The following is a 20,061-nucleotide window of genomic DNA, read 5'->3' on the forward strand; positions in this document are numbered from 1 at the left end:
GAAGAGCTAAGATTGAACAGATTGACAGTGTTGGCAAGGATATTTGAGCAACAGGGACTCTCATACCTGCTAATAAGAGTGTAAGTTAATATAGCTCTTTTAGAAATTAGTTTTCTAGTTAAAGATAAGCAGTTCTTTTTAAGCATCTACTAAAAACAGATTTATGTGTACCAGGAAAAATGTATAAGAATATTTGTTCAGATAACAGCATTATCTGTAATAATAGCCCAAAGCTGAAAACAAAAAATGAAAACATTAAATGTCCATTAGTTGGGGCATCTGGGTGTCTCAGTTGGTTAAGCATCAGACTCTTGATTTCAGCTCAGGTCATGGTGTCAGGGTCATGAGATTGAGCCCCACATCAGGCTCTGTGCTCAGCAGGGAGTCTGCTGGAGATTCTCTCTCTCTCTCTAAAATAAATAAATAAGTCTTTTTAAAAAAATAAATGTCCATGAATACTAGAAGGAGTAACAAGTTTATATAATAGGGTATTATACAGCAATGAAAATGAATAGACTTAGAGTTATACTCAACATAAATAAACCTCATAAACATAATGTTGTGGGAAAGAAGCCAGACAAAAGAAATATAAACTAGGATTTATTTTAAAATAAAAAAATTTTAAATAGGGAAAATGAAATTGACTTTTTATGCATAAGCTACAAAACTATAAAGAAAAGCAAGGGGAACAAAAAGAAAAGCAAGGAAATGATTACCGTAAAATTCAGAAAAACTGTTAACTTTAAAAAATATATTTTATTTACTTATTTATTTAGTGAAAGAGCACGAGCAGAGCAGGGGAGACAGAGGGAGAGGGAAAGAGAGAATCCCAAGCAGGCTCCATGCTCAGCACAGAGCCTGATCTGGGGCTCAATCTTATGACCCTGAGACCATGACCTGAGCCGAAATCAAGATTTTTGTGATTGGAAGGAAGCAGAGGGAGGCCTTTAGAGTGCTGGCTATATTATGTCTTGACCTGAGTGGTAATTGTACAGCTCTTTGCTTTCTGATAATTCCTTAAAATGTACTTTTCTCCCTCTTTGAATTAATAACTCTTGACTTAAAGTGAGTTTCTGACCATTATGGATGATATTCTATGGACCATGTTCTAGACAGGATTGTACGAGTAGACAAAGAATTAAGGGGTTCTTTGTGACTTGGAATTGTCTTTAAGCACAGCTCTGACTGGTCCCATCAGCTAAAATAATTGATTCATTCATTTCCCTATGTCTTTTTTTACCAAGTGTTATCAGCATAAATTAACTCTGACGTAGTTTTTTAAAAAGTCTTTCTTAGAAAACAATTCTCTGCAGTTATCATGTATATGTTATATAAAGTGCTTGGTAAGTGCTAAAGCATTAATGTAGACATTTTTATAATTACTGGACCATATTGACAGCTCTTAATTTTCACCTTTTAACCAATTTCCTGTTTCCAGTTTACTTCATGATCTAGACAGCTGCGTTTGGAATGCCTAAAATTGATCTTACTGTCTGTTTGCCTCAAGTCAAGTTCCTTATCCCATCACTTCTGTGAAAGGCAGCACTATTCTTCCATGCTTAATTAAATGTCCCAAATGCTCAGCAGCTTTTTTTGAGTAATCCTAAACTCCCAACCAACCTTTCAATTACAATAAACTTTTGTTTTATTAAGCAGCCATTTCTAAGCTACTTCTGTGTAGTATCTCTATATTAAGGATATGAGGGATCCCTGGGTGGCGCAGCGGTTTGGCGCCTGCCTTTGGCCCAGGGCACGATCCTGGAGACCCGGGATCGAATCCCACGTCGGGCTCCCGGTGCATGGAGCCTGCTTTTCCCTCTGCCTATGTCTCTGCCTCTCTCTCTCTCTGTGTGTGACTATCATAAATAAATAAAAATTTAAAAAAAAAAAACCTTAACATGCTAAAAGGAAATTTTTTTTACTTTTATTCTATTATATAATTAAAAAACAAAAAAGACTAGAGTCACTCAGCTACTTTTAAGGAGGGTGCATAAGATTTTACAACATTAAATAACTGGGTTTCATACCTTTCCAAAAGTTTGAGAATTATGCTCTAACAACTATCAATACCTTATTAGAAAATTGCATTTCGAGAGAGTTTTGGTTTACTGGCATACTTTCTAAAGAAAGGATTTTCATTGCTTTTAAAAGCCTTGAGCTATTTAAAAAAAAAAAAAAAGGCCTTGAGCTATGAAACTATTACTAGTTTTTATGTATGATTTAGTGGGTATGAGAAATATTTATCAGAGAAAACTAGTTTGAAAATATTAAGTGCTGAAAACCTGTGTTTGATAGCAGTTCTGAAACTGGCAATACCTCAACCTTTCAGTGATTCCACTTGAAATAACCATTCTCTTCATGTTAATAAATGATGATTCTATCAATAAAGAGGTGTGGTGGTGACTAATTTGAAAATGATAGTGAGGCCTGTTATCGGCAGCGTCAGAAGAATGAAAGGGAGGAATCAAAGACCTGTCCTCTCAGCCTTCTCTTCTGTTATTTGTACATACAGATGAGGACAGAACTGTATTTCCTTTCATCTCAGAAGAATCGCCCCAGCCTCTTTGGAATGCCACTGATTGTTCCATGTACTGTGCATACCCGGAAGAAGGACTTATATGATGCAGTTTGGATTCAAGTGTCTCGATTAGCCAGCCCCCTCCCACCTCAGGAAGCCAGTAACCATGCTCAGGATTGGTGAGTTTAGGGGATTAACCTAGCCCTGTGGTTTCCAAACTCAAGAAGAATAATTTGTATGAATTCTGTGTGATATACATAGGACGTATTCTGTGTTAGGGTTATTCACTTGTTGAAGAACCATCCAGAGAACATATAATTCAACCATTTGGTTTGATCTTTTGAGTAGGAGAGACTATACAGTTTCCTTTCATTACCTAGACATTCTAGTGTCTAATAATCCTTTCATTCTCTAATCTCTTACCTAAAATCCCTCCTGCTAATGTGTTAAATCCTTCAGGCAATATCCTTGATTTCTGTTATTACAAAACTAGAGAGTATGAATTCACCAAGAAAATTGTATCCTCTCAACCCTCTGAAATTCAGAATAAGAATAGTGTGCATTTCTATACATGTACTCTAAAAAATTCCCATGCCATAACAAGTGATTCAGTTGGATTATTTCCATACCATGTCAGTTTAACACAGAATAATTTCATAAGTCTAGGTAAAGAAAATAAACATCTTCTGTTTCTTCTTTTCCATTCCTCCTCCCATTGTTCTATTAAATTAGTAAATGTATTTACTTCTAACAATTGTTGAGATTGTGATGCCTCATTTATATAACTGAACTGAATTGTAGTTTATTATGTCATTGTCATGGTGCACCATGAGCATTCAGCTTCTGTGTTAACTGAATAAAGAAGTTCTCTTTGCTGATAGGTTATGGTATGGGGTTTTTTGATGACTAGGATAAGGCTTAAGGATAAATCTTAAAGGAAAACTAAAAATAAAAGATAACCAATTGAGTTGAAGAATGTTGTGTTTAGTAAAAATATCATAGGGCAAGATTAAACTTAAAGCAAGTCTGACTAAATTGAAGAACTTCCAAATTAGTACTTTTCCCAAGGCTTGCTAAGTGAATTGGATATGGAATATGATGGAAAGAGGTAGTTTTTCAGCCTGAGCAATTGTTTGTGAATGGTATTAATATTTAATGAAATGAGGAAAACTAAGGAAAGAGTAGGTTTGGGGCAAGAGATGACAGGAATCAAGTTAAAGGTGTATATTATATTTTCAAGTGGGAGATACACTTAAGTGTCCTTTGCTGGAGATAGAAATATAGGTGTCATCAACACATAGTTGGTATTTAAAGCCCTGAGACTAGATGATATCATTTAGAGAATAAGAGTTAGATAGAGAAGACACCCACAACCTAATTCGTCATCCATTCCAACATTTAAAGATAGAAAAATGACAGCAAAAGCAATTGAGAAGGAGCGGCCAGTGATATAAGAAGGAAATCAGGAGTGAGTTAGTGTCCCAGAAGTTAACTGAAGAAGTGTTTAAAGGAAGAACTGATGAGTTTCAAGTGCTGCAGAAAGATTAAGGGAAATGGGAACTGACCACTGGACTTGATAAAATGGTAGTCTTTTGTGACCTTTGCAAAAGCTTTTAGTGGAGTGGTATAGATGAAAACATGGAGATTAGAATAGGTTAAAGAGAAAGTGCTCCTACAGGCAATAAAAAAGTTAGCACGAGTTGATCTTTTAGAGATAACACACTGAATTTTTTTTTTCCACACTGAAATATTTATGAATGAAAATGAAATACCTCCAATTTCCTTCAGAATAATCTGGTGGGTCACAATGGCCAACAGGTAAAAACAACCTAAATGTTCATCAACAGACAAATGGATAAACAAACTATGGTATATCCACACAATAGAGGATTCATCAACCATAAAAAGGAATGAAGTTCTAATACACGCTACAACATAGATGAACCTTGAAAATATCAGACGAATGAAATAAGCCAAACACGAAAGGACAAATACTGTGTGATTTCACTTTTATAAGATATCTTTAGTAGGCAAATTCATAAACAGAAAGTAGATTAGATGTTACAAGTGTTTAGGGGGAGAGGTGTAGGGGAGTTATTATTGCTTGACGCATACAGAGTTTCTGTTTAGAAAGATGAAAAATTTGTGGAGATAGATGGTGGTGATGGTTCCACAGCATTGTGAATGTACTTACTGCCACTGAATTGTATACTTGAAAGTGATTAAATGGTAAATTTTATGTATATTTTACCATAGTTTTTTTTTTTAATTGAATAAAAGACTCTAGTGGAGCTAGGTAAAGGTATAGATGAAATAAAAGTGGCCAAAGGTTGATGATTATTATTATTGGGTGACAAATACATAGGGGTTCATTGTGCATTCTCTATTTTTGTGAGTGTTAATGTTAATAAATATGCATGTTTAGATTAGATGGACAAATTCCTGGAATTGAGGATCTATATAAAAGATTATTTTGAAGGACAGTGGACAAGGAAGAAAGTGAGGGTTTGGGGGCAGGGATTAGAAATTTTCTTTGGTCAAAGAATTGTTAAAGTGGTAATACTTGAATAAGTAATTTAAAAGGGTAGGAGGTGGTTGTTACAAACTAGGATATTTGGAACTGATATTTTTGGAGGTAATAAAGTCCTTATGGTTTCATTACCTTCAGCAGCCATGTAATAGCCATTACCAATTGCCAAATGTGCTGTCCTGCGTTGCTTCTTACTGGGACAAGGATGAATAAATATTTTCTTAAGTTGGAGAATTCAAGGCTATCTTGCAGTTAAAAGACATTACTCTAAAAATGTTATGTGCCTTATAGCTTTTAGTTAAGGCAGGGAAAAAGGGTGCCTCTCATGTACCACAAACAGGATTCTGATTAAAGAAAACTTCTAAATATATAGTTAGTCGACTCTTTTAAAAAATCATATGACCTTTCAGCCTTCTGTGCTGTGTCAATGTTCTTGTCATAGAAAGGTCTAATTATTTCAGTTTAATGTGAATTAAATCTTATGATTGGATTAGGGCTGAAGGATAATTGGTATTTGATTTCATGATTTGCTTATCTTATAAAATTTGCATGGACCACATGGGCTCTCTTAGAGACATCTGGCAGTCTAGTCTGTTTACCCTTCTGCATGGAAGCCCTGAGTGTGGTTGGTACAGGGCTGCTGCAGATGGGTTAAGATAACCAGCACTGAACCATCACCATGAGGATACTGTTATGACAGATGTCCCTGCCTTGGGTTACTTCAAGAGAAAATGAAAAAAAATTGAGACCTCAAATCAGAAATGTTTTTTATACTCTTTGGTCTATGTTCTGTTTCAGTGATGACAGTATGGGCTATCAATATCCCTTCACTCTACGAGTTGTGCAGAAAGATGGGAACTCCTGTGCTTGGTGCCCATGGTATAGGTAAAGTGATCTTCTGCAAAAGAAAATTTTAGTGGAATTGCAGCTTCAGATATTATACTTTTTTCATAAGGTTTCCAGCTTTTAGAAGAAATATTGAATAATGAGAAGCTTAAAATAAACTCAAGGAATTGTTGATTCATCTTTTCCTTATTGTGAGGACTGTAGCTTAGTTTTGCTCTTAACCCTTAGCTGGTTCTGTAAACTCTTATGATCCTCATCAAATTCATAGTTTATGATCAATATTTATTATTTTATACTTTGTACTCCTTAAATATAAATCAGTTCAGCAGTTCTGAGCCCAGTAGAACCATAATCTACTTACTAGACATTCCTGGAAGTCTGTTTTTTATTTTTAGAAAAATTATGGGGATTGATTGGCCATTACTATTTCAGCTTGGAAAATACCTGAGTACTGAAGTCATCCTTCAGAGAGCTGTAATGGACTTAGCAAAAAGAATCTAAATAGCTGCTGAAACCATGGCCTTGTCATGGTCCCTCCCCTCCCGTAAATTTTTATATGTATTTATTTAATGTGCCATTTTATAAACAAGGAAATAGGCATTGTTGTATCCGATGAGTTGTCCTACCTCAGAGCATTAAATAACTAAATTTAGAATTTTCTTAGAGATGTATTATCTCAAATGTCCAATTCCCATGTCATTTATTTACCATAGAGTCCACAAATACTCATGTGCATTAACAAATGGCTGTCAAGTACTTCGGAAACCAGAGACTTGAGAAGTGATGAGCATGCTTCCCTGAAATAATAACTACCAGTACATATTCATGAATTGATCACTCTTAAGTTAGAGTCCCATGACAGACTGTGAACCCAAGAAAGTGGAGAAGTAGAAAGGGAGAATATTTGTGATGAAGAAAATTTAGATTCTTTCATAATTATTCCTCCCTTTAATAGATCATTGTTCTCCCCCTGCCCCCCCCCCCCCACCTTCAGATTTTGCAGAGGCTGTAAAATTGATTGTGGGGAAGACAGAGCTTTCATTGGAAATGCCTATATTGCTGTGGATTGGGACCCTACAGCTCTTCACCTCCGCTATCAAACATCACAGGAAAGGGTAAGTACTCAAGGCCACCATAAGATGGTGATTTTTATTTGTAAACATTTTCCCAGTTTAACCGTATTGTGCCATTTCTGGTTTAGATGATCTAAATCATCCATCAAAAAAACATTCATTGGTATTCTCTATGGCACTTAATATATTGATTGACATGAGTATATGGATATTTCAGTTTTCCCACTTCTAGATTTAATTGTATTGGGGCATTATATTTCAGAAATACCAATACAAAAAAGTAAGTCTTGAAACTTCTGGGTATAATTAAGATGTTATATTGTTTGGCCATCGCATACCAAGCAATAAATATTTCTCTGCCTATTTATTAATTATTATTGAAGCTGCAGCATTTAATAACCACCATTACTTAACTCAAAGGCATCCCAGGGCTATAGGTGCGTAATGGGCATAGTGATCAGAAAAACTAGAGAAAAGATCAAGTGTTTCAAGACTGGGCATCTAAGAGTACATCTCAGTAGCTATTCTTATACTTAGCATTCCTAAAACTGGCCAGGGCACTTTTTAAATTTTGAAAATGTTACTTCAAAAAGAATACTAACTCCATACCTAAGAATGTTTGCCAAATAATCATTTGAAGGATAGTTTGGCTAAGTAGCAGATAGATAAAGATATGATGAATCTGATGGAGAAGTAAAAACAACAGAACCAAAGGATTTTTTTTTTAGTCACATGAAGAATTGTAGTAGCTTTTGCATTTATGTGGCTCTTGATGGAAATTTCCAGTGAACAATCTGAAAGGCTCTAGAGGACATCCTGCTTATAGAAAGAAGGGCCTACGTGACCTGTTCAATCTCACCCCATTTCCACTTTCAGTGATGCTCTTAGGGTTCCATGGAAACCAACTTGCTATTGAGATATCCTGCCTTGCTGGAAACTGGGACCACATGACTAATATCTTCCTACATAATTTCTCTTCCTACCTTTGGTTTCTGCATGTGATTAGGGAGTCACGTAGACAAAGGAGATAACTTGGTTCAAAATTGACATTATTACCCATATGTTTTATGTTTTTTTATCCCAGTGATTTACCTTCTAGGAATTTATTCTAGGGAAAAACTCTGTTTTGCTGACAAATACTTATCATAGCATTTTTTAGAATAGTAAAAAAAATTTGAAACAACTTGTATGTGTCCCACATTAGAGGAATGGTTAAATAAAGCATAGTGTATTAATTGGGTAAAATATTATGCAGTCATTGAAAATAATGATTACCCAGTGTAGGAGGTGGTTTTTTGCTTTAAAGATTTTTTGTTTTTGTTTTTTTAAAGATTAACTTAGAGAGAGAGAGGGGAAGTGGTAAAGAGAGAGAGAGAGAGAAAGAGTCTCAAGCAGACTCCATGCCAAGTTCAGAGCCTGGTGTGGGGCTCAATCTCATGACCCTGAGATCACGACCTGAGCTGAAACCAAAAATCGGATGCTTAACTGACTACACTACCCAGAAGCCCCATTACCAGTTTTTTTACTGACATAACCATGTATGGGTTTTTTTTAAAGCAAGGTATAAAATTTCATTTGCTGAAAAATCTTTGCAGTATAAAAGAATACTATTTAGGAAAAGGACAGAAGAAAATCTGCCAGTATTTTGACAATGTTTGTCTTTGTATGAAGAGTATAAAAGGGGGAGGGGCACCTGGGTGGCTCATTCAATTAAGCATCTCCCTTTGGCTCAGGTCATGATCCCCGGGTCTTGGGATCAAGTCCTACATCAGGCTCCCCATGGGGAGCTTCTCCCTCTGCCTGTGACTCTGCCTCTCTCTCTCTCTCTGTCTCTCATGAATAAATAAATAAAATCTTAAAAAAAAAAAAAAAAGCCTCGGCTCATTTGGTTAAGCATCTGCCTTTGGCTCATGTCATGATCCCAGGGTTCTGGGATCAGGCCCCAAGTTGGACTCCCTGCTTGCACACTCTGTCTCAGATGAATAAATAAAATCTTAAAAAAAAAAAAAATAGAGATTTCAAGCAGAAGAAGAAAGAGGGTGTCAATGAGTTATTTAAACTATTTGAATAGTGGTAGAGAATCTGGGAATGGGTTCCAAGAGATAAAAAGGGGATCTTTGTCATTTAGGGAAATTTTATTGATAAATAAAAATTATTGTCAGTACTCAAATAGGTATTTTTATCAACCTTCCTCCTTGTCTCCATCTAGCTCTTATAGCCTTTGTGTTCCATAAGAAATATAGTGAATAAAGATCAACATTCTTTACTAGCTTACTGCAGTTTGTGGTTGTCCATAAAGCATCCCTGATAGAGATAGTGGAGATGATATTTAACCAGCTATGAGAAAAGAATATTACCGTTTTTCTACTCTAATTCCAGCAACCATGATGCAACATATTTTCTTTTGAAGCATGTCAGTTTTTCCTTTGGATGACCAGCTCAAAAGATGATGAAAGTTAGTATCAGAAAAGAAGTCAGTGACCTAAGGTCAAGCCAGATTTCTCGTTCAGGGGGAAAAAAAAAAGATTTTTCTCTAAGTTCCTCTTCTTATAGATCTTTAGAAATGGCAGTGATGCAATGTTAAAACCGTTAAATGCATTGTCAGCCCTAGCATTTGACAGCCTGTGACTCAGCTATCATCTCATGTGGGGGAAAAGTCACACATGAAAACCTGTTGTAAACCAATGAATGTCCTGAGCCATGCCAATTTATAAGCTAGACAGCTCAGTGTTCCCATCAGAAGTTCAGGAAGGAAAACAGAAGGGAAGTTGCCTCAGGCAAAGAGAACAAATTCACCTCTGGACGGGGTGAGTAATAAGTTCAGTAATGGACTTGTGTGTGCATTGTTGGACTTGGTGTCCAGCCCCCACCCTGGGATGAGACTTCCTGTGTGAAGTCTCATGGTGGCATTCATAGTCCTAATGCCGTGCCTCACCCACTGTGGTTCTTGGTTGCTGTTAGGTGGCAACCAAGAATGAGAGGGGGAAGAATTCTTCCTTTCCTGTTGCAGTCTGGCTACCTCCTCCTATCCTTCTTCCTGATCCCATACTACCTCCAACACACATACTTGCACACCTACCCCCTCTGCTCTCTTTCTCTTTCTCTAGGTTTTGCTCCAAAATCTAGTATGCTGATTAATAGAACCAGAGAGGTTTGGGCAGGTGTGAGGGGCCTTCTCAACAAAGTTGGGCATTTTTTGAGCCTGCTGTTGCTTTTATTGCCATCTCTTCCTTGTCATCTCGGTAAAAAGGCCCTGTGAAGCAGGAGACAGATGATACACATGGTATTCTGATAAGTCTCTTACATGGCATTAGCATGCAAATGAGTTTTTTCCTGTGGGGTTTCATGCTCTGGTATGTTGCCTTCTCGTGGACAGCTTTTCTGTACCCTTCCTCATTTAATCCAGATCTGGCATCTGTGACCTAGTGATATTATTTCTCCTAGCCTCTATAAAACCTACAGCATACTAACAATGTTGTCCTTCTAGTTGAAAGTAAATGGCCGGGCATCCCAGGTGGTTCAGCGATTTAGCACTGCCTTCAGCCTAGGGCCTGATCCTGGAGACCTGGGATGGAGTCCCACATCGGGCTCCCTGCAGGGAGCCTGCTTCTCCTTCTGCCTCTCTCTCATTCTCTGTGTGTCTCTCATGAGTAAATAAATAAAAACTTTAAAAAAAATAATCTTTAAAAAAAAAAGAAAGTAAATGGCCTAACCTCAACACCCCTGGATGGAGGGCAAGCTCACATGTAAGCTGTTATAGGATTTCAAACTCATTAAATAGAGGTGCGGTAGCCACTAGACACATGTGGCTATTGAACACTTTAATGTGTCTGATTCAAGTTAAGAAGTATTGTATATTCCAAAGACTTAGTAAAAAGGAATCTAAAATATGTCATCAATAATTCTTATATTAAAAAATAATAATTTTTATATTGATCACATGTTGAAATGATAACTGTTTTGGATATATTGGACTAAATAAAATATATCATTATAATTCAAAAACAAATTTTTTTTTTAAATTCATTCATAGAGGCACAGAGAGAGAGAGAGGCAGAGACACAGGCAGAGGGAGAAGCAGGCTTCATGCAGAGAGCCCGACGTGGGACTCAATCCTGGGTCTCCAGGATCATGCCCTGGGCTGCAGGTGGCACTAAACCACTGTGCCACCGGGGCTGCCCTAATTCAAAAATTTTAAAGTAAACAGGCAATTCCTTGTTTTTGTCATTTTGAAGAACTCAGAAAATTTTCAAGAAAAGCTATTATGGTCATATGAATTTAATCCAGGATGTTAATGGTGTAATTTTGGAAGTAATGCGCAAATACTTCATTTGCTCCAAGACTCGTTTGGGTTGTGTTTTCTTTTTCTTCATGTAGAATAAAATGAGAATGAGTCACCTAACGGATGATACATAGCCATGGGACCATTTTAAACTCACTCCCTCCCTTCCACCCCTTCTCTCATTCTTCTTGTTCACTCCACCTCCAGGTTGTAGATGAGCATGAGAGTGTGGAACAGAGTCGGCGAGCACAAGCTGAGCCTATCAACCTGGACAGCTGTCTCCGTGCTTTCACCAGTGAGGAGGAGTTAGGGGAAAATGAGATGTACTACTGTTCCAAGTGTAAGACCCACTGCTTGGCAACCAAGAAGCTGGATCTTTGGAGGCTTCCCCCCATCCTGGTATGTTACAGCACTACCTCAGAGAGCAGGAGCCTAGCATAAAGGAAAGAAGTCACGAACAAAAAGGAGTTTTGTTACTTTTGAGAAAAGAAGACCCTTCCTGTGGCTGGCAGTGTTTAAAATGCTTTTGCTGTGCAAAGCAAGGTTTTGCTGTGCAAGGTTTTTGTGTTGCACACAGAGATTGTTCTGCATGTGTTATTATTGCCAGTTCCTGCTGTGAAGGAGCATACAGGCCATAGGAGAAAGAAACCATATGGACCATTAACTATATATAGTTCAATGCAATATGTGAGAAGTGCATCCTGGTGAATTTGACCTTAAGGAGAAGGTGAAAGCACTTCTGGCTCTAGAGAGAGAAGCTTTAGGCTCGCCCTTTAGGCTCTTTAGAAGAGCAGCTGAGCAGCCTGAGTCTCTAATCCCACTGTGCTTGGTCACATAGCCACAGCACAGGCACACAAGTGCACTGGGGTTTATATGTTCTTTTACATGTGATTTGCTACTTCTGTCTTCTTCCTTCATAGAGTAAAAGACACTTCTGTTGCTTGTCAGGGGAGTTTGAAGTGCCAGATCTTCCCACTCATTTAAGAAAGTTTTTTCCTTAAGGGTGGAAGTATTGTATCACATGTAACTGTGAGGCATTGGTATATTTTAACCAAACCTTGTATGTATTTTTTTTCTTCATGTCATCTTCCTGGTACTCTGTGAGACTATAAACGTAGGTTTTCTTTCCTTGGACCAGAACAACTTCCCAGGAAAGGATACACAGGAAATTAATAACATTAATTAGCTAGCTCCAGGGATGAGAACTCTGGGGAGAGAGGAAATGGACAGGGACTAGCCTGGGACAGGTAGGCGGGAAGGGGGAAAGTTTATTTTTAACTGAAGTTTAAATTAACATGAAATGAAATGCATAGGGCAGCCTAGGTGGTTTAGCGGTTTAGCGCCGCCGCCTTCAGCCCAGGGCGTGGTCTTGGAGACCCGGGATTGAGTCCCACGTCAGGTTCCCTGCATGGAGCCTGCTTCTCTCTCTACCTGTGTCTCTTCCTCATTCTCTCTCTCTCTGTATCTCTCATGAAAAATAAATCTTTTCAAAAAAAAAAAAAAGAAATGCATAGATTTTAAATGTCTAGTTTGATGAATTTTGATAACTATATATACACCTGTGTGGTAATCAGAACATATGCAATAAAGGCATTTGTATAGAAACTATCTTTTTGATGTCTGTAAAGAATAGTGAAGAGTAAATGTTATGTTGAGAGCATGGTGGGCTTCTGTACATCCATATACCAGTATGCCCCTGTAACACAGTAAATTGTTAGCATTTAGGGTAGAGATAGCGACCCAAAGATCTGTGCCCACGCTGGATTATATAATAACACTGTATAAGATTAGAGGAATCTGTTGCTCTTAAAAAAGGAAAGAGAAGCCACAACAGAAAAGGGAGATTCTTAACGCTCTTTAGGACAGTGAAACTCCCTGGTAACAACCAAAGGATATGGTAGGAAACAAGAGGCCTCCTATTGGAGATTGGGTAAGTTTCATCCATTTTCCTTCAGCATAGTCTTCCTTCTTCATGGCAGAAGTATATTTGTGAGCGGATCTTCTATGATGTTGGAAAATGGTAAAGATCAGAGTGGGTTACAGGCCCAGGAAGCAGGAAGACACGCAAACATGGGTTCCTAGGATGTTACAGAAATTTGGGAAGAATTTAGGATGTGTACAGACTATGAAATTAGGGAGATACTATGTTAGCCATACATTTTTAAAGGCCAGTGTCCCCACTGATAACTCTGTTACATAATAGATGCATTCTTTTTGAAAAAAAAAAACGTATAATATATACTCTTGAACATTCACATGTATTGGACTTGGGGTTTTCTAATGTAATTTTGTATCTTCTGAACCCTTTAATGTAATTGTTTTCTACCTTTCCTTCTCCAGATTATTCACCTTAAACGATTTCAATTTGTAAATGGTCGATGGATAAAATCACAGAAAATTGTTAAATTTCCTCGTGAAAGTTTTGACCCTAGTGCTTTTTTAGTACCAAGAGACCCAGCCCTTTGTCAGCGTAAACCACTCACACCCCAGGGGGATGACCTCTCTGAGCCTAGAGTTCCATCAGGAGACATGAAGAAAGCGGATGCTCAGAATTCAGCTGGAGAAGAGGATGTGCTCCTGAGCAAGAGCCCATCTTCACTCAGTGCAAACATCATCAATAGCCCCAAAGGTGAGGAAGCCTGGAGGGGCTCATGGGGCCCAGATGTCACCCGAGCTTTCTCAGGACCCCCATAGGTTGCATGTTTCCCTCAGTCCTCCATTCTGGAGCAACTGCTTGGTGAGGTAGAAGGAACCTGTCTGGGATCAGACCTATCTAGATATGAGTCACCTGTATGACTTTTAGCAGAAGACACAGCCTCCCTAAATCTATTTTCTCATTCATAAAAGTTCCCAGAGTCTTGAGGATTTGCTGGCTCAGCAGTTTAGCGCCTGCCTTTGGCCCAGGACGCAATCCTGGAGTCCCGGGATCGGGCCCCGCGTCAGGCTCCGGGCATGGAGCCTGCTTCTCCCTCCTCCTGTGTCTCTGCCTCTCTCTCTCTCTCTCTCTCTCATTCTCTGTGTCTAAAATAAATAAATACATACATACATACTTTAAACAAAAAAGAGGGTGAAGCACCATATATGCCTGACACATAATGGTGATCATGAGTGATAGTTGTTATCCTTATTCCCTTAGAGCAGAGGTTCTAAAAGTGTAGTCTGGGAATCCCTAGAGAGTCAGAGACCCTTTCAGGGAGCCTGGAGGAGTAGAACTATTTTTATAAGAATACTAAGAACAGTATTCACCTTTTCAACTTTCATTCTATCACAGATATGCAGTAGAGTCAGAGCCACCATGATATTTGAGGATATCGTCGGTGAAATATGTTCTTATGTATTGTATTTTTTTAATTCCTCAGTTTTAATTTCTAATGTGATTAATATTTATAGATATAACCCACATAAACAGAAGTTCTAGGGATCTTCAACAATTTTTGACAGTATAGAAGGAGATGAAGTAGGCTATGACCAAAAAGTTTGAAACCCACTACCTTACCAGGTTGTTGTGAGAGAGAGAGATAGTAGAGAGAGAATTTCCTTTTTTTTTTTTTTTTAAAGATTTATTTATTTATTTATGATAGACATAGAGAGAGGCAGAGACACAGAAGGAGGGAGAAGCAGGCTCCATGCCGGGTGCCCAACGTGGGACTCGATCCCAGGATTCCAGGATCGCGCCCTGGGCCAAAGGCAGGCACTAAACCACTGAGCCACCCAGGGATCCCCGAGAGAGAATTTCCAATACTGTGCCTAGTAATAGTAATTGCTTAATAATTGGTGATCATATTTTTTAATGTAATTTGACAAGGGAGAATATGTATTTGTAATACGTCTTAGTCTAATTGTTTTGAACTGAATCTGACCTAATATCTTTCAGCTGTTTATTTTTATTTTATTTATTTTATTTTAAATCCAGTGTAGTTAATATATTAGTGTTATATTAGCCTTGGGTGTACATCTTTCTGCTGATTTTATTTTCTCTTTTCTCCTCTCCTTTTCTCTTTTCATCTTTCTACTGGTTTTAAGTCCCTACATGGTACATGTTTTCAGGATGTTGCTACCTGTGGGAGTGTGGCCTGAGGAAGACAAGAATGTAACTTATCAGCTCCATGATAGGAATAAAAAGCTGGTCAGAACACCCCTGTATTTACCTTTATGTGTACACTTGTGAAGTTGGCTTCAAAGTTAGCATTTAGTGGCTGATTAAACTTGTGGCATTGGGATTTATGAATCTTTTCCTTTTCTCCCTTTCACAGGTTCACCTTCTTCATCAAGAAAAAGTGGAACCAGCTGTCCCTCCAGCAAAAATAGCAGCCCTAACAGTAGCCCTAGGACTTTGGGGAGGAGCAAAGGGAGGCTCCGGCTACCCCAGATCGGCAGCAAAAATAAACTGTCAAATAGTAAGGAGAACTTGGATGCCAGCAAAGAGAATGGGGCTGGGCAAGTTTGTGAGCTGGCTGATGCCTTGAGCCGAGGGCATATGCTGGGGGGCAGCCAAACTGAGCTGGTCACCCCTCAGGACCACGAAGTAGCTCTGGCCAATGGATTTCTCTATGAGCATGAGGCATGTGGCAACGGCTACAGCAATGGTCAGCTTGAAAACCACAGTGAAGAAGACAGCACTGATGACCAAAGAGAAGATGTTCATGTTAAGCCTATTTATAATCTATATGCAATTTCGGTAAGTGGTTTGTTACATGGTTCTCAGAATGATCTGCCCTTCTCTGTGGTTTGTTCATTCATCTTCATTCATTCATCAGTCATTTTTTCAGGGCCTGCTTATTTGCTAGCCATTGAGCTTGGTGATAGACAAAGTTAGCAGTAGAAATCTTGGCCTTCTAGGTAGAATCCAGGGTGCTCCCAGTGCAATTCAGGGGATAATCATGTAATCACTATCATTGGAGTCGTGGATTCAAGGCATCAGAGTTATGTACACCTAAGGAATTTTTGCTTTTTAAAAAATAATTACAACTATAAAATGGTAAGATTTAGAGCTTTTAAATTTTAACTTCTCTTTTTGTTTTGTTTTTAGAAAAGGATAGGTGGTTCCAAAACATTTTTTTAAATCACCTAAGTGATTGGTGTTTTCCTGATTAGGTCCTAGTACTGCACCCTGGCCATACTGCTGTTAACGACTAACACACCTCTGCTTTCTTCTCTCTTACAGTGCCATTCAGGAATTCTGGGCGGGGGCCATTATGTCACTTATGCCAAAAACCCAAACAGCAAGTGGTACTGTTATAATGACAGCAGCTGTAAGGTAAATATCCCCAGTCTTTGCATAAAAGAAACAGAAATGTCAACAGATTAGGAGACATTTGTTGAAATAACAGACTTTGTCCCAAGTAGGAAATACTGATTTCTGTTAGAGTCAGTGTATAGGTGCCTTCAGTATTAAAGGAGCAAAAGTGATGTGCCAAGTAGAAAATGAAAACATGAACAGTGAGGAAAAAGAAGGTGTTAGTTAATGAGAAAAAAGTTATCTTTTGAGCTATATTAGGATTTGAGCTATTTTTTTCTTTTGTCATTCTTTTGATTTTCTTGTGGTCAGAATATCTTCCCCAAAACAAACATTGAAAATAATAGGGCTTATTTTAGGGCAGGTATCAAACTGCCAAAATATTAAGCTGATTGGAAGCAGTCTGGTTTAGTAATTAAAGAAGGTTGGTCTTCCCTTCCTTAGCAAGGATTAAGAGGCAGCATAGTGATGGCTTTTTATTAAAGGCTTTTCTTGCCCCTTCAGGAACTTCACCCTGATGAAATTGACACCGACTCTGCCTACATTCTTTTCTATGAGCAGCAGGGGATAGACTATGCACAATTTCTGCCAAAGATCGATGGCAAAAAGATGGCAGACACAAGCAGCATGGATGAAGACTTTGAGTCCGATTACAAAAAATACTGTGTGTTACAATAAAGCTACCACTCTGGCTGCTAGACAGGTTGGTGGTGAGGGAGATGACTCCCTGTAGCTGACATTTGGCAGAAGCGTCGCTGAAAGGCAAGCTAAATGTAGTTATTTTATCCTCTGACCCTGAAGCACAAAATAAAAATCCTGATTAAAATAGCAGTTAACATAACAGTAGTAATACTTTGGTTTGGGAGGTGTCTCACACAAGCTCTCTGGTAGAGAACTTTCAGGCAGAGCCCACCATTAGCCTGTAAACAAAAGGGTTTTTTTGGCACCAGCCACGTGGGACCAAATAAGAACTAAATTGTGCTTGTCCAGATATAAACAAACATGTAGTGAGTGTAGAGTTTACCAATAATCATAACAAAATGCTAAGAATTTCCTTGGAGTCAAAGTCAAACAAAAAATTGTAGTGTTGTCTGGGGACGACATGATATGCTACCTCCTTTTTCCTGAAGTTTTATTCCATTATATTGACAAGATGGAGAAAGCAAGGTCAGAAGGTGTGCAAAGAATTTTTAAGGCATGGACACACATTTTTCTATTTATTTTTTAAAACATTTTCCCCACTCTCTATGCCTTTCTTGCTTTTTGTTTCTGATGTTGTGTTTGTGTTTGAGACACAACCAGTCATTCGTGGCAGAGGCATATATAAAGGGTCAGTTTGAAAGGGATAATATTTTAAGAGCTGTGTGCCTTCTACCCAAGGCCTTGGTTGGAGACCCTGTAGAGGGGGAGGAAAAAAAAACATCCTGAGAAATCCATCTAAAATAGTCCTCCAGATAGAGGCATCTTATTTTGAGGATACTTCAGGTGTCCTCAAAAATGTATCCCCACCACTGCTGAAGCACGATTGGAGAGTCACCAACATTTGCACCATCGTCACATGCCCACATTGCACAAGAGCTGAGAGGGAAAGTGGCATCAAAGCTGGAGGTGTTTTACAACTGGTGGTTGTTTGTTCTTTGTTTCTTTGTTTTGCACTTTAAAAGAAGAGAGAATACATGCAAGTGAACTTTTTAAAACATGTTCATATTTGATGGCTGTAAGGGCTATAAATTAACTTGAATATGGGGTATTTTGCCCCATCACGTTAAATTTAAAAACAAAACACATCCCACACACTGGTAGCGTGTATTTTTAATTTAATTGGTGGGTTTAGGAAGTAAGCTTTTGTTTTGTTTGCATATCCCATCTTTTTCTTTTGTGTGTGTGTTTGTCTTTTTTCCTTTCTTTTAATAATTTCACAGTAGTGGCCATCAGAAGTTATGTTTCTTTGCTCACTTCATTTTTTTCCTCTGATAATTCAAAACTGGAACAAAAGTATAAATGTTATTTATTTCAGGCAGCATGTTTTTTCCCCTGTGTTGTTTTTAAATATATGTGAAGTAAATATTTCTCCCTTTTTTTCCAGTCTTCTTTTTTTTATCATCTGGACCCTGGAAGTGATTCTCATTAATTATTAGATTTTGTTAACCTTCCTTCCTCACAGATAGTAGGTACCAATTTAGTTAAGCATTTGTGTTCTGATCTCTGCGGCCGATTATTAGCCAGTTCTTCTCGGAGCATTTGGAAAGATGGTTTTAAATGGCTACCTAAGTTGAAATCCTATTCAGAAAAAGACTGTAATTACAAGTAGGAAGGAGTGGCCTAAAAGGTAAAATATGAGGAAGTCAGACAAAATGCAGGCTTTATAGTTTCATGATTTCAGTATATAAAAATCTGTCCATTTCTACGTGGACAAGTCCCATGAAAAAGTGGAAGATTTTAAATAATTTCCTTACAGATGTTTTATTTAAGCAGGTAGCACAATCTACTAATGTTGTTTGATCTGTGTTTGTTATATTGGTTGTAATTAATTTTTTAATTCATGACTAGCAGAAAATTTATTAAATTAACTATTAACTACATTCACGTTGTAAATTACTGTATAAAACTTGTTGACAATGCACTGACTTTAGAAAGATGTTAATGTACATAAATAGAGTGTAAATAAAATAGTGTTGATGTACTGAAATATGAACTGTATAAAAAAGTATTGGTAATTGTATATGGAGTGTACCTGTTTATCTGTAACTATTATCCAAACAAATTAAATACTGTGGATGCATCTATGTGCTGTTTTTCCTCTATACAAGTAAACACCAAAAAAGTCAAAATTTTCAGCATTTCTGTGACCCTATTTAATTCTCTTACTTGAATACCTACCTGACTTATAGAGTGGATGCTCCATCTCCGAAAGAATGGAAACTGTTGAAGGTAGAACAAGATCCCTGCAGTGACCAGGTGAATTGATTTAAACTCTGTTCACATCCCTATTAGGAAATTGTTTGGAAGGCATTCGCATGGGAAGGAGGGGATGTGTATGAGAGCTGATAGTGAACAGAGACTTGATGAAGGAGGTCTTTTTTTTTTTTTTTTTTAATTTTTATTTATTTATGATAGTCACACAGAGAAAGAGAGAGGCAGAGACACAGGCAGAGAGAGAAGCAGGCTCCATGCACCGGGAGCCCGACGTGGGATTCGATCCCGGGTCTCCAGGATCGTGCCCTGGGCCAAAGGCAGGCACTAAACCGCTGCGCCACCCAGGGATCCCATGATGAAGGAGGTCTTAACGATAGTTTTCTTGCCCATTAGGAGTCAAGAGGAAAACTTATCATTGAATAATGCCTTAAAACAATCCTGAATTTCTAGGGGGCGCTGAGAAACCAGGGATATCCCTGGGTTGTCTGGGAGGTCGCTGAGGAAGCAGTTGGCAGTGGGTCCTTCACCCTCAGTCCCTATTTGTTTATCTTTAAAAATAGAATGCCTACCTCTTGGCCTTATCTTAAGTAAATGAAGTATACAAAAGCCTGGCAGCAGTTCCTTGGTAAATGCTTAATGAATGTGGAATCCTACCCCTAT

General features: G+C 38.1%; 1 protein-coding gene across 1 annotated transcript in view; it reads left to right on the plus strand.

The window, feature by feature from the left end:
- Positions 1–19,267, plus strand: part of USP32 (ubiquitin specific peptidase 32) — a 202,388-nt gene extending 183,121 nt beyond the window's left edge. Inside the window, exons 27-34 of the mRNA XM_025996072.2 lie at positions 2,513–2,697; positions 5,847–5,933; positions 6,889–7,009; positions 11,457–11,648; positions 13,590–13,878; positions 15,503–15,927; positions 16,414–16,506; positions 16,990–19,267. Coding sequence (XP_025851857.1) covers positions 2,513–2,697; positions 5,847–5,933; positions 6,889–7,009; positions 11,457–11,648; positions 13,590–13,878; positions 15,503–15,927; positions 16,414–16,506; positions 16,990–17,163 — 1,566 coding nt within the window. The 3' untranslated portion in view covers positions 17,164–19,267. The remainder of the gene's footprint in view (positions 1–2,512; positions 2,698–5,846; positions 5,934–6,888; positions 7,010–11,456; positions 11,649–13,589; positions 13,879–15,502; positions 15,928–16,413; positions 16,507–16,989) is intronic.
- Positions 19,268–20,061: the final 794 nt, after the last annotated feature.

The sequence above is a fragment of the Vulpes vulpes genome, chromosome 2 (genome assembly GCF_048418805.1).
Source record: "Vulpes vulpes isolate BD-2025 chromosome 2, VulVul3, whole genome shotgun sequence".
NCBI lineage: Eukaryota > Metazoa > Chordata > Mammalia > Carnivora > Canidae > Vulpes > Vulpes vulpes.